The following is a 12920-nucleotide window of genomic DNA, read 5'->3' as shown; positions in this document are numbered from 1 at the left end:
GTAGTTACAGGCAATTAGTATTTGTCAGTTGTCTTCTCTTTTGGAAATGAAGCCTCCATTATTTCACTATCAATTATGTGAAAATGATTCTTGAGCAGGCAAGCCAAAAAAATCCCCCAAAAACAAAAAAGTCACATTTATTTCTCAACTAATTATCTTAACCCACTTCCTTAGTGCCCCGACTCTGGAGTGGTTCAGAGGCAATAATGACAACAGCCTTTTCCTTTTCAAATGTTTATATATTTATTTGGCTGCTTCAGGTTTCAGTTGTGGCAGGCCGACTCTCTACCTGTAGCACACAGGCTCCAGAACCTGAAGGCTCAGTAGTGGTGGTGTGTGGGCTACTAGTTGCTTTGAAGCATGTGGGATATTAGTTCCCCGACCAGGGATCAAACCTATGTCTCCTGCAGTGGAAGGCAGATTCTTAACCACTTGAGTGTCAGGGAAGTCCCTAGGTAGGAAGTCCCTTCTTATCAAGTCATCTCAGAGTTGAGAGGACTCTATTCCCCTGAATTATCCAATAGTAGACAATGGGCACATTTCTCATCTGAAACATGAAAAGCAATCAGATTCTTTGCACTTACGATCACCACTGTCCTTGTCCTTTGTGATACTTTAGCCTCGCTTATGAAAGGAGTACCTTCCTTCTTATAATCACAAAGGACTTTAAAGAAATACACTGGCTTTCCCCTTATTATTATTAATGAATCACTATTTTTTCTGTAGTTAAAATAATGCATGTATTTTTCTAGGTGACCAAGATATCAACGTGGTTTCTGGATACATCTCAAAAATGAAAGTGCTTTATCCAGCAGTTGAAGGTCGGATCCAGTTTTCTGCAGGAAGTCATTGCTGTGGAAGTTTTTCTTTAATATTTCTTTCAGTTTTGGCAGTGATCATTATTTTATACCAATAGCCAAAAATTCTCCTTGCCATTAAACGGAACTGTATTTTTTTTTCTCAAGTGAGATTCAAGTCGGTTTTTTAGGAACTGGTTTTACGATGGCGCAGACCGTCTTTGCAGTCTCCTAGAAGCTGAGCTTAGAGGGTTGTAAGTAAAGACACTGGCATCATCACTCAGGATCAGCAACTTAGTGAACACACAGGAAAAGAAATGAAAGTGGGACCTCTGACGAGAAGGCCAGCCATCTTTAGTTTACATATGCAAAGTTTAATAAAACTTTATTAACACCTTTAAACCATACACATCATTTTTCTCCTTTATATCCATTCTAATCCACCAAACAACTTATGTTTACATAACTTTATCATTTACAAGGGAATTCTGAGCACATTTTCTTATTTGATGTCCATAACTTTTGTGCATGGGAAGACAGGCGTTGTTTTCTTCCCGTATGAAAGATGAGGAAACTAAAGCTCAGAGCCGACTTAAGGCCATTTGGTAAAAGTGACGATCCCAGACCTGCATCTAGGCCCTCTAACCTCAGTCCCACACTCTTTCATCCAGTTACTGTTCAGGATGATATTTACTGGAGCCCCAAACTCATGGAGGACAAGTCTCTGCTTTACTTCTGGTCTCTCTGTTTTTCCTCTCTAGTGTGTGTGACAAGGAGTTAACGGACTAAATACACAGTGGTGCTCTCTTCCTCACCACCATGCACCTTTGAGGAGTTGGGACACAAAGGGCAGCGGATAATGGGAAAGGCCAGGAGCTGCAAAAGGCCACGTGGGGCTAGTGAGAAGGGGAAGCAAAGACTGGGATGCCCAGGAACAACTTCCATTAGAGAAGAGAAACAGCTAAAGCCCATTTACTCTAGCTACATAGAAATTTGCTAGGTAGTAGCAGCAGAGTGCCTAACACATGGCATTTTATGACATTCCATCAGTTCTCCATTTCTTTCCTCCTTCTTCCTAATGGGAAGGTGTCACAAGAAGAGAACCTTCTTAGAGAAGGTGTAATTCTAAACCTGCACCTGTGTCTCCCTAGCAAGATGTACTTATTCTAGGCACACACCCAAGACAACAACTTACAACCCAAGACACACTTCACCCCTTCATCACTTATGGAAAATCCAGAGGAAAGACAAGGTTGATTTTTCAAGTGGTCCACCTAAGTTTAAAGTCAGCTCTGCCTCCATATTTGAACAGTCACTCTCAGTCATTCTCAAACACGCACATAAGGACTCCTGCCTGAGAGTGGGAGCACCCTCTGAGTGGGTGCTCAGGAAATACCCAGACTAATGCCACACATGATTTATGTACAAATACTTGCTGAAAGGGGTAGTGGGGACCATGTGAGCCTGCTCATCACTGTATACATGATTCAACGAGAAATGGCAGGCCTCACCTTAAAAAAGAGTGAGCAGACAACAGCTAAAGGACTGAAGAGTGAGGATGTTTGCTTTTAATGTTTACAAATATTAGGTACTCTTGATACAAATGTACTTTTAAATGTCATAACCTCTTTATAAAGATTGACGCAATAAACTAATGCCCCAGGTTCTATGCTTATAGAGATTGACAATAAATGAATGCCAATAAGATTGTAAGAGGAAAATGTCAACAGGACTGCATTTGGGCTACATTTTTTATGCCTGGCCAGTAAAATAGGGTAAACCCTATTGAAACACAAATTTTTAAAGAACATTTTTGTAAGTTTTCTAAATCTGTGTGCCTGTATTGTTCAGTGGTTTAAGAAATGACCTAAAAATACTTTTCAATTCTAGGTTCCAAACAATAAAACTGAAGATACACTCTTTGTCTTTGGTAGTTATTTCTTCTCTCAAGCAAATACTTACAACCCAAGACAATATGACTGAAGGAAAACTGTTTTGACAGCTCATCACTGGTATCACTGCCCATGATTATAAGGCCCCTGCCATCTGACAGCCCTCCCTATATCCCACCCCCCTAAAAATAAGAAAAATACATTCAATTTTTAGGTACAGAAGAACAGGAGATAAAGGGTACTTAAGACTAATGCGACTTCCCTGGTGGTCCAGTGGTCAGGACTCCATGCTTTCACTGCGGTGGGTACAGGTTCCCCCTGGTCAGGGAACTAAGACCCTACATGCCACACGGCACGGCCAAAAATAAAAAAATAAACAAACTTACGGCTTTTGTGTACAGAATCTGTTTTGATGCCAATAACGGTTTCCTAGAAATAAAGATGTTCAAGTTACACAGTGTTGGGGATTTTAATTAATTTATCTGAACTGTTCATGAATCTAAGAATCTTCCTCATTTAATACTGATGATACAGCAGACCAGCTATTACACCTTGAGCAGACACGTTAAATCCATTTGGTGGCAGAGCTGCGCTGAGCAGTTTACAACAGAATAAGTTCCCTCAGGGGGCTTCCCTGGTGGCTCAGTGGTTAAGAGTTCACCTGCCAATTCAGGGAATATGGATTTGATCCCTGGGTCCAGGAAGATTCCACATGCCGCAGAGCAACTAAGCCTGTGCACCATAACTACTGAGCCTGAGTACTGAAATTACTGAAGCCCACGCACTCTGGAGTCCATGCTCCACAACGAGAGAAGCCACCGCAACGGGAAGCCTGTGTACTACAACTAGAGAGTGGCCCCGGCTTGCCGCAACTAGAGAAAGCCTGCACACAGCAACGAAGACCCGGCACAGCCAAAAACAATTAATTTTTAAAAATAACTTGGCAGGTCCCTTCCTATTTGTGAGAGTTGCCAGGACTTGCTTACCTATCCAGATTGCTGCATTTGCTCTAGTGTTAAGTGAGTGAAATCACTCAGCTGTGTCCAACCCTTTGTGACCCCACGGACTGTAGCCCGCCAGGCTCCTCTGTCTATGGAATTTTCCATGCCAGAATACTGGAGTGGGTAGCAGTAGCTGTTCCCTTCTCCAGGATGTCTTCCCAACCCAGGGATAGAATCCAGGTCTCCCACACTGCAGGCAGATTCTTTACCGTCTAAGCCATCAGAGAAGCCCAAGAATACCAGAGTGGGTAGCTTATCGATTCTCTAGGGGACCTTCCCGACCCAGGAATCAAACTGGGGTCTCTGGCACTGCAGGCGAATTCTTTACCAGCTGAACTACCAGGGAAGCCCTTCTAGGCTGCTCCACAATTTCTTCAGGTAACCTCAGCACCACCTCTCCTTGCTGCACCAGTTTTCTCCACCTTGAATTATCCCAAAATATGGATATAGTACTGCCTTCACTCCCAACAGCAGCTAGCATAATCCTGAAGTGTTAAAGCTTTAGTCATTAGGCATAAATGGAGGGAGTTACAATGCAAAAGGAAACTTACAACTCAATGTGAGACAGCAATGCTCCTAAAAAGCATCAACCAGGGCTTCCCTGGTGGCTCAGTGGTGAAGAATCCTCCCATCAATGCAAGAGATACAGGTTTGATCCCTGCTCTGGGATGATCCTGAATACTGTGGAGCAACTAAGTCCATTGCTTGGAACCTGGGAGCCGCAACTACTGAGCCAGCACTGCTGCTGCTGCTGCTAAGTCGCTTCAGTCGTGTCTGACTCTGTGCGACCCCATAGACGGCAGCCCACCAGGCTCCCCCGTCCCTGGGATTCTCCAGGCAAGAACACTGGAGTGGATTGCCATTTCCTTCTCCAATGCATGAAAGTGAAAAGTGAAAGTGAAGTCGCTCAGTCGTGTCCGACCCTCAGTGACCCCATGGACTGCAGCCTACCAGGCTCCTCTGCCCATGGGATTTTCCAGGCAAGAGTACTGGAGTGGGGTGCCATTGCCTTCTGCGAGCCAGCAGTCATCAGTAAATAAATAAAAACTTAAACAAACAAACACATCAACCAAACCCACCCTTGGAGTCCTTTTTGGGGTCCTTTCCAGCTCTCTTAGTATCAAGCACTGGAGAGCCCCAGGAGGACAGTCCTTAGACTGCTTCTCTTCTCTTTACACTTAATCTCTGTGCTCTCATTCAGTTTTACATCGTAATGCTGGTGACTCTCAAATTTATACCCCTGTCTAGATCTCTCCCACGGACTCCAGATTCACAAATACAATGGCCTACTTGGCATCTCTAGTTGAGATGATTAATAGGCAATCCAAACTTCACATGCCCAAAAGTGGATTCTTGATTCTTCCTGAAAACTGGTGCCAGGCACAATTCCCTTAAGCTCAATTTAGTGGACCCTTCATCATTCCTATTGCTCAAACTGAACCTTGGAATATCCTTGGCTGCTCTGTTTTTCTCTCAAACTCACAACCTGTCCAGCAATAAATTCTGTTTCCTAACTAAAAGAACTAAAAAGAGCCTTCAGCTTCTCAAAAACTTCACAAGTACTGCCCTGATTCAAATCACTGCCATGTCACCTGAATTACTTTACCAGCCTCCTAAATGAGCCATTTCTCTCTGTTTTAAATTTATTTTTTATTTTTTTTTAATTTTTATTTATTCATTTATTGGCTACACAGGGTTCTTGTTGCTACGTGAGGGCTTTCTCTATTTGCAGGAGTGGGGGCTACTCTTTGCTGCGGTGTGTGGACTTCTCATCGTGGTGGCTTTTCTTGTTGAGGAGCACAGGCTCTAGATGGGCTCAGTGCTTGTGGCACACAGGCTTAGCTGCCCAGAGGCACGTGGAACCTTCCCGGACCAGGGATTGAACCTGTCTCCCCTGCAATGGCAGGCAGATTCTTAACCATTAGGGAAATCCTCTGTCTCTACTTTTACTCCACTTTAGTCTCTTCTCAACACTCTCAACACAGTAACCAAAGTGATTCTATCACAATATTAGAAAGATGACATTGCTCATGTGCTCAAAATCTTTCTATCACAGACCAAGTACAAGTGAGTTATCATAATGGCTTCCAAGGACCACTGTGATCTTGTTTCCCATCACTTCTCTGACATTATCTACCTTCACGAACCATGATTGGGCCATTTCTTTCAAAAGGACACACTTCCACTCAAACCTTCGCACTTGCTATTTCTCTACTTGGAATACGGGCTCCCAATATCTGCATGGCTTAATCTCTCACCTTCAGGTCTCTTTCTTCAATGTCAGTGATCGCATTAAACTGCAACCCTCACCATTCTATTTTCTTTTTCAGTTTAATTTTTTTTCTGAGCACTTGTTACTTTCTAACATACTATACACTATTTTCTTATTTACATTCTTTTACTGTCTCTGTTACCTGGGCTACATATAAGCTTATAAACACACAAATATATCCTTGGCATCTGAAACTGCCTGGCACATAGTGAGTGCTCAATACACACATGTATAATAAATTGAATAAACCATGAATAATTCCTTCTCTGCTACCTCTCTCTCACCCTCTGGACTCAGTCCAAAAGCCACACAGTCCTTCTTCTCCAGTATCAGCTCCTCCAGAAGATAATTTCTCTATCTAACCACCCTTTTCATCATGCAGAGCAGTTTGCCTCTTTCTTACTATAACCTCTCTGCAACCAAAAGGCCAACTAAGTCTTCCCTGAAAAGGATAGCTGCCTTTTTCTAAAAAGTAAATTTTCTAGCCTCCTTCCCTGCTCCCTGGATTTCCCAGGTAGCGCTAGTGGTCAAGAACCCACCTGCCAATGCAGGAGACGTAAGAGACACAGGTTCGACCCCATAGGCGGGGGAGCCTGGCGGCATGGGGCGGCAAAGAGTTGGACGTGACTGAAGTGACTTAGCACACACACATGCACCCCCTGCTCCTTAATTTGAAGGTGATTACAATTTTTCTAATAGCATCCCTTTTCCCTCTCCACTTTTGCTCTTCTACATCAGGGATCAGCAAACTATAGCCTAAAGGCCAAATCCTGCTTGCCACTGCTTCACATAAAATAAGGTTTTAATGGAATACAGCCACATCCAATACCTGGAATAATACTTCAGTGTAACTTGATAGAAAAAAATTAACATCAATTAATTTAAAAAATAGTGAAATAAAAAACCATTTGCAATGGACTTAAAAATCTTCCAGAGTCCTAGGCCTCAGGTTAAGGATCTCTCCTCATGTAACTAGCAACACTGAAGACACTAACGTATACATAAAAGAGAACAGTCTTTGAAATGGAAGTGGAGTGGACTAGCAAGGTCTATGCGTTTGCTCATTCAGTTGGTAATTTTTATTCTAATATTGACTATATCTGAAGTTACAACTTATGTATATATCATTACAAAGAACAATAGCAAATTAGACTTCTGTTTATATTTTTATTGTAAACTCTAACTGTTTTTAGTAAGTCAATAAATAATTTTTAAAACATTTATCTATTTGGCTGTGTTGGGTCTCAGTCGCAGCACGTGGGATCCTCGTTGCAGTACTTGACTAATTGTGGCCCACGGGCTCATTAGCTGTGGTGCAGGGCATGGGGGGAGTATTTAGTTTTCCCGGGGCATGTGGGAATTTAGTTCCCCCAGCATGGATCAAACTCGAGTCCCCTGCATTGGAAGGCAGATTCTTAACCAGTGGACCACCAGGGAAGTCCCAATAAATGATAATTTAAGTGTTTCAACCATTTCTCAGAATCTTCTGATATCTATAGCTTAATGATTGTAACACAGACATAATGTCCTTTATAAATTTCAGTGTCTTCTCATCTATTTAATTTACCTACACAACCAGAGTTATTTCTCTAAACACATTTCAAAATGTAAAACTCATGCAGTATAAGACATACATAAAGATGGATAGAAAGGAAAGTGCAAAATAAAATATCTGAAATGCACCAGGGGACCATTAAAGGAATCTCAAGTAATCACTTTTGGAAATAAAGGCTCCTTTCATGGGGCAACACTGTCAAGAGTACAAGACTAGAGACGGATCTGCTTGAATTCCAACTTCAACTTCAAATTCCAACTCTCTCTAGCTTCAATATAAATAACAAGAGAGGAATAATACCATCTCACAGTTACTGGATGGTGAAATGTGATATAAAATGCCTGGCCAATGGGGAATGCATCCAGTTCCTTTCTCTTTTATTATGCAGATGACTTTGTATTTATAGATTTTTGTACATTACATTTTCTTTAAATAGAGCTCACCCACTGCTATGGATTTAAATGTGTCCTTCTAAAATTCCCATGTTAAAACCCTAAACCCCAATATGATTATATGTGGAGATGATGCCTTTAGGAGGTAATTAAGGTTAAATGAGGTCATGGGCTTAACCTAAGAGCATTCGGGGACTTATAAGAAGAAAAGAAGAAGAGAGTGAAAGATCTCTTTCTTTCTTCTACACGGCCACACACAGAGGTCATGTGAGTACACAGGGAAAAAAGGCAGTCATCTACAGACCAAAGGAAGAGGTCCCAGAATGAAATGTACTTTTTGGGCACCTTGATCTTGGACTTACCAGCCTCCAGAACTGTGAGAAATAAAATTCTGTTAAGTCACCCCATTTATGGTATTTTATCAGAGTAAGCCTAGGTTGTTTGATATACTCATAAGAATTTTTTCTCATCTAAATAAACAAAATATCACAATTTATAAGAAAGCAGGTAAGAATGGCATAAAAGGGCTGTAAATATTTTATTTTTCCAGCCAAAATGCTATGGATTTAAATGTGAAGAGTTAGCTTGATTAATTTCCCACCTGTCCCTGAGAAGTAAGTAAAATGTTGAAGGCTTGGTTAAAAGCACTTGATGCACAGAAACTCATACACAGTTTAGAATTTTTAAGCAATTAAAAAGATAATAGAAATACTGGCAAAGCCTTTTAAAAATTTTATAGTATCTATAGACCATTTTTCAAAACTGGGAAAAAAATAACTGAACAGTATCATTCAACTGGTTTCACTTTCCAAATTATATTTAGAGTCCCCACATTATCAGCACTTGATACATGGCTGAAACTCAATAAATATACTCTGAATGTACACTACAGCCAATAACCAAAGTGCCTGATCTCGAAAGACAAATATGATTCAGGGAGAAAATCACAGCATGAAGAGAAATTATAAGCAGAACTCTAAATGTTGAACCTTTAAAAATAACTATTTAACTTTCCCCAAAGAATACAGTTAATTCATACCTTTCCTTTGGAGAGACAACATAAACTAAAAATCCACTTGACTAAACTGTTTATATAAGCTTTTGGATTATAGTTACAGATGTTCAGTGAAATGCAGTTGCAACCACACAATCACAAATGTCTGTAAGTACTCAGTTTTCACATGCAAAAGGACTACATATAAGCTGTCAATCATCTAGGAAGAGTTAGAAGTCCCTTATTTGTTATGAAAAACTCATAAAGTATGTCTTCTTTACAGACACACAGTTAACTACACAGAAAAATGAAAAGGGGGAATGGAATAAATCTGCTAAAATTTATTAACTCCAAATAAGACAGCAAATCAGATCTCTACACTAAAAATAATCATTTTCAAAGTGATACAATACTTTCAAAGTTATCAGCCCAACTGATTTGCCCCAAGAAGATTATGAATCATCTCTTTAAAAAACAGCAATAACAATTGACATAGATCTAAGAAAATTTGGAGAAGAAATGTAAAATGAAAGGCTATGAGACCCAATCAGTTTTCACCATTATTAAATTTGTTAGTCTTTATTAAAACAACAAAATCAAAACTTCAGACGCTGAATTACATGATATATACAAGAATATACAAAAGTAAAAGAAAAAACAGTACATATATACTACACTAGCACAGCAAACATTTCAACTGGTTATTCTATCCCAAATCCAAATGTTTATATCCAGGACGTCACAGATGTAACTTCCTTTTGTACCTAAAGTAAAAATAAATCTATTTAATAGAAGAGAAAAAACAAACAAGAATTCATTTGTGAATTGCCTAACAGTTCCAATGTATTAAAATTCTAACCTAAAACATATATATATATGTGTGTGTGTGTTAAAACCCGCAAGAAATTAGCTGGCATATGACACAGATAATATTTACATTTTAGAAAGGAGAAAAAAGCACGTGATAGACCTCATAAGGTCTCAAACAGAGAGCTGGAATTTCCAGGTACTGATTCCTATGTAACTTGAACACAAAATGTCTGTAATTGCCACCCTGTTTTAATACACACTGAATACTGCTATAACTTGAAAACTTGTATTCAGTAGGTAAATAGTCCAAATCTAGTTCCCTCTATAAAACTAACATCTCACTGCTGTATCACAACCCTGAATTAGTTATTTCATCTGACCAAAGGGATTAGTCAAAAAAAAAATAAAAAAGGTAAAAAAGCAATGCTCAAAACTCAAAATCTATAGGATTCAAGGTAATAATAGTATCACCATCCTCCAACTCCCATTCATTTTGTGTTCTTGGCTTCACATAAGCGCCAACTGCTTTAAAAATGCTCACACAGCATTCAGTGTGCACATGACAGCCTGCAGAGCTTGGCCCATCCTAGAGACAGCATGTGCACTCACACCTGCCTCTGGTGAGGCTCTACAGGGTGTAACACCCCATCTGACTGGAATCAGGAAGAGGGGGAGCCAAGGCAGGGCCTATTCAGTTCGTACATCCCCATATCCATTCTATGTTTAAGCGTGTTGAATGAAGAAAATACAAAGAGCTATTTGTTAAGGTTGTTCATTTTCAAAATGATCACAAGGATTTCCTTAATTATTATGTTCCTAAAAAAATGTCAGTACACCATTAAAAATATAAATAAAGTGCTGCTGCTTTTCAGTTACCTTATTGAGCTCTGGAAACAGTTCTTGTATCACAATGTCCAATAAAACGTAAGTCAGCTAAAATGCAAAAAAAAAGATTTTAAGGAATTAGACCAAAAAAAAAAAAAAAACAACACAAAAGCAGTTTCAACAAGATCCATAATGTTCTGTTTTTAGGATGAGTTTTAGATAGATATGTTTTCACATGTTTACATTTTATTACTATGCCTCGTAATTGATTTTATGTTAAATATTTTGTATATAACAACAATTTTAAAGAAACAAGCCTGATACAAAATTTTAACTGTGTTAAGCTCTCAACAGAATATATGAGACTAAAGGCAAAGGAGAAAAGGAAAGATATATCCATTTGAATGCAGAGTTCTGCATTCTCTGCAGAGAATGCAGAACAGCAAGGAGAGATAAGAAAGCCTTCCTCGGTGATCAATGCAAAGAAATAGAGGAAAACAATAGAATGGGAAAGACTAGAGATCTCTTCAAAAAAATTAGAGATACCAAGGGAACATTTCATGCAAAGATGGGCTCAATAAAGGACAGAAATGGTAGGGATCTAACAGAAGCAGAAGATATTAAGAAGATGTGGCAAGAATACACAGAAGAACTACAAAAATGATCTTCATGATCCAGATAATCACGATGGTATAATCACTCACCTAGAGCCAGACATTCTGGAATGTGAAGTCAAGTGGGCCTTAGGAAGCATAACTACGAACAAAGCTAGTGGAGGGGATGGAAGCTAGTGGAGCTATTTCAAATCCTAAAAGATGATGCTGTGAAAGTGCTGCACTCAGTATGCCAGCAAATGTGGAAAACTCAGCAGTGGCCACAGGACTGGAAAAGGTGTTTTCATTCCAATCCCAAAGAAAGTCAATGCCAAAGAATGCTCAAATTACTGCACAATTGCACTCATCTCACACACTAGCAAAGTAATGCTCAAAATTCTCCAAGCCAGGCTTCAACAGTATGTCAACCATGAACTTCCAGATGTTCAAGCTGGATTTAGAAAAGGCAGAGGAACCAGAGATCAAATTGCCAACATCCGTTGGATCACTGAAAAAGCAAGAGAGTTCCAGAAAAACATCTATTTCTGCTTTATTGACTATGCTAAAGCCTATGACTGTGTGGATCACAACAAAGTGTGGAAAATTCTTAAAGAGATGGGAATACCTGACCACCTGACCCACCTCTTAAGAAACCTGTATGCAGGTAAAGAATCAACAGTTAGAACTGGACATGAAACAACAGACTGGTTCCAAATAGGGAAAGGATTATGTCAAGGCTATACAGTGTCACTCTGCTTATTTAACTTCTATGCAGAGTACATCATGTGAAATGCTGGGCTGGAATCAAGATTGCCGGGAGAAATATCAATACCCTCAGATATGCACATGACACCACCCTTATGGCAGAAAGTGAAGAGGAACTAAAGAGCCCCGTGATGAAAGTAAAAGAGGAGAGTGAAAAAGTTAGCTTAAAACTCAACATTCAGAAAACTAAGATCATGGCATCCAGTCCCATCACTTCATAGCAAATAGATGGGGAGACAGTGGAAACAGTGACAGACTTCACTTTTGGGGGCTCCAAAATCACTGCAGATGGTGACTGTAGCCATGAAATTAAAAGATGCTTGCTCTTTGGAAGGAAAGTTATGACCAACCTAAACAGCATATTAAAAAGCAGAGACATTACTTTGCCAACAAAGGTCCGTCTTGTCAAGGCTATGGTTTTTCCAATGGTCATGTATGGATGTGAGAGCTGGACTATAAAGAAAGCTAAGTGCCGAAGAATTGATGCTTTTGAACTGTGGTGTTGGAGAAGACTCTTGAGAGTCCCTTGGACTGCAAGGAGATCCAACTAGTCCATGCTAAAGGAAATCAGTCCTAAATATTCATTGGAAGGACTGATGCTGAAGCTGAAACTCCAATACTTTGGCCACCTGATGCGAAGAACTGACTCACTGGAAAAGACCCTGATGCTGGGAAAGATTGAAGGTGGGAGAAGGAGGGGATAGCGGAGGATGAGATTGTTGGATGGCATCACCGTCTAAATGGACATGAGTTTTAGTAGACTCCGGTAATTGGTGATGGACAGGGAGGCCTGGTGTGCTGCAGTCCATGGGGTCACAAGGAGTTGGACACAACTGAGTGACTGAACTGAACTGATAAGCAGTAAAATGTTAATTGCAGTTAAAGACACTTTTATTCCATCCGCATGTTTGAATTACATTGCCTTCATTTAGCAAAGTATCACTTCACAGTTAATATACCAGACACGCTACAGTGTCATTCACTAAACCAAGCTGACACGAGTCAGTCTGCTTTAATGAATTTT

At 40.0% G+C, this 12920-nt stretch overlaps 2 protein-coding genes across 6 annotated transcripts in view; one reads left to right on the top strand and one right to left on the bottom strand.

Annotated features, from left to right (window-relative positions):
- The window catches only part of NT5E (5'-nucleotidase ecto), a 73091-nt gene extending 70372 nt beyond the window's left edge, over positions 1-2719 (top strand). The window contains exon 9 of the mRNA XM_019967401.2: positions 753-2719. Within this exon, the coding sequence (XP_019822960.2) occupies positions 753-916 (164 nt within the window). The 3' untranslated portion in view covers positions 917-2719. The remainder of the gene's footprint in view (positions 1-752) is intronic.
- Positions 2720-9450: 6731 nt separating this feature from the next.
- The window catches only part of SNX14 (sorting nexin 14), an 84262-nt gene continuing 80792 nt past the window's right edge, over positions 9451-12920 (bottom strand). For all 5 annotated transcript variants that reach the window (XM_070796121.1, XM_070796125.1, XM_070796123.1 and 2 more), the window contains 2 exons: positions 10590-10646; positions 9451-9667 (listed from right to left, as the gene is read on the bottom strand). In XM_070796121.1, coding sequence (XP_070652222.1) covers positions 9629-9667; positions 10590-10646 — 96 coding nt within the window. In that variant the 3' untranslated portion in view covers positions 9451-9628. The remainder of the gene's footprint in view (positions 9668-10589; positions 10647-12920) is intronic.

The sequence above is a fragment of the Bos indicus genome, chromosome 9, assembly GCF_029378745.1.
Source record: "Bos indicus isolate NIAB-ARS_2022 breed Sahiwal x Tharparkar chromosome 9, NIAB-ARS_B.indTharparkar_mat_pri_1.0, whole genome shotgun sequence".
Classification (NCBI taxonomy): Eukaryota; Metazoa; Chordata; class Mammalia; order Artiodactyla; family Bovidae; genus Bos; species Bos indicus.
Note: the sequence above shows the minus strand (reverse complement) of the source record. Positions and strands in the feature narration are given on the sequence as shown.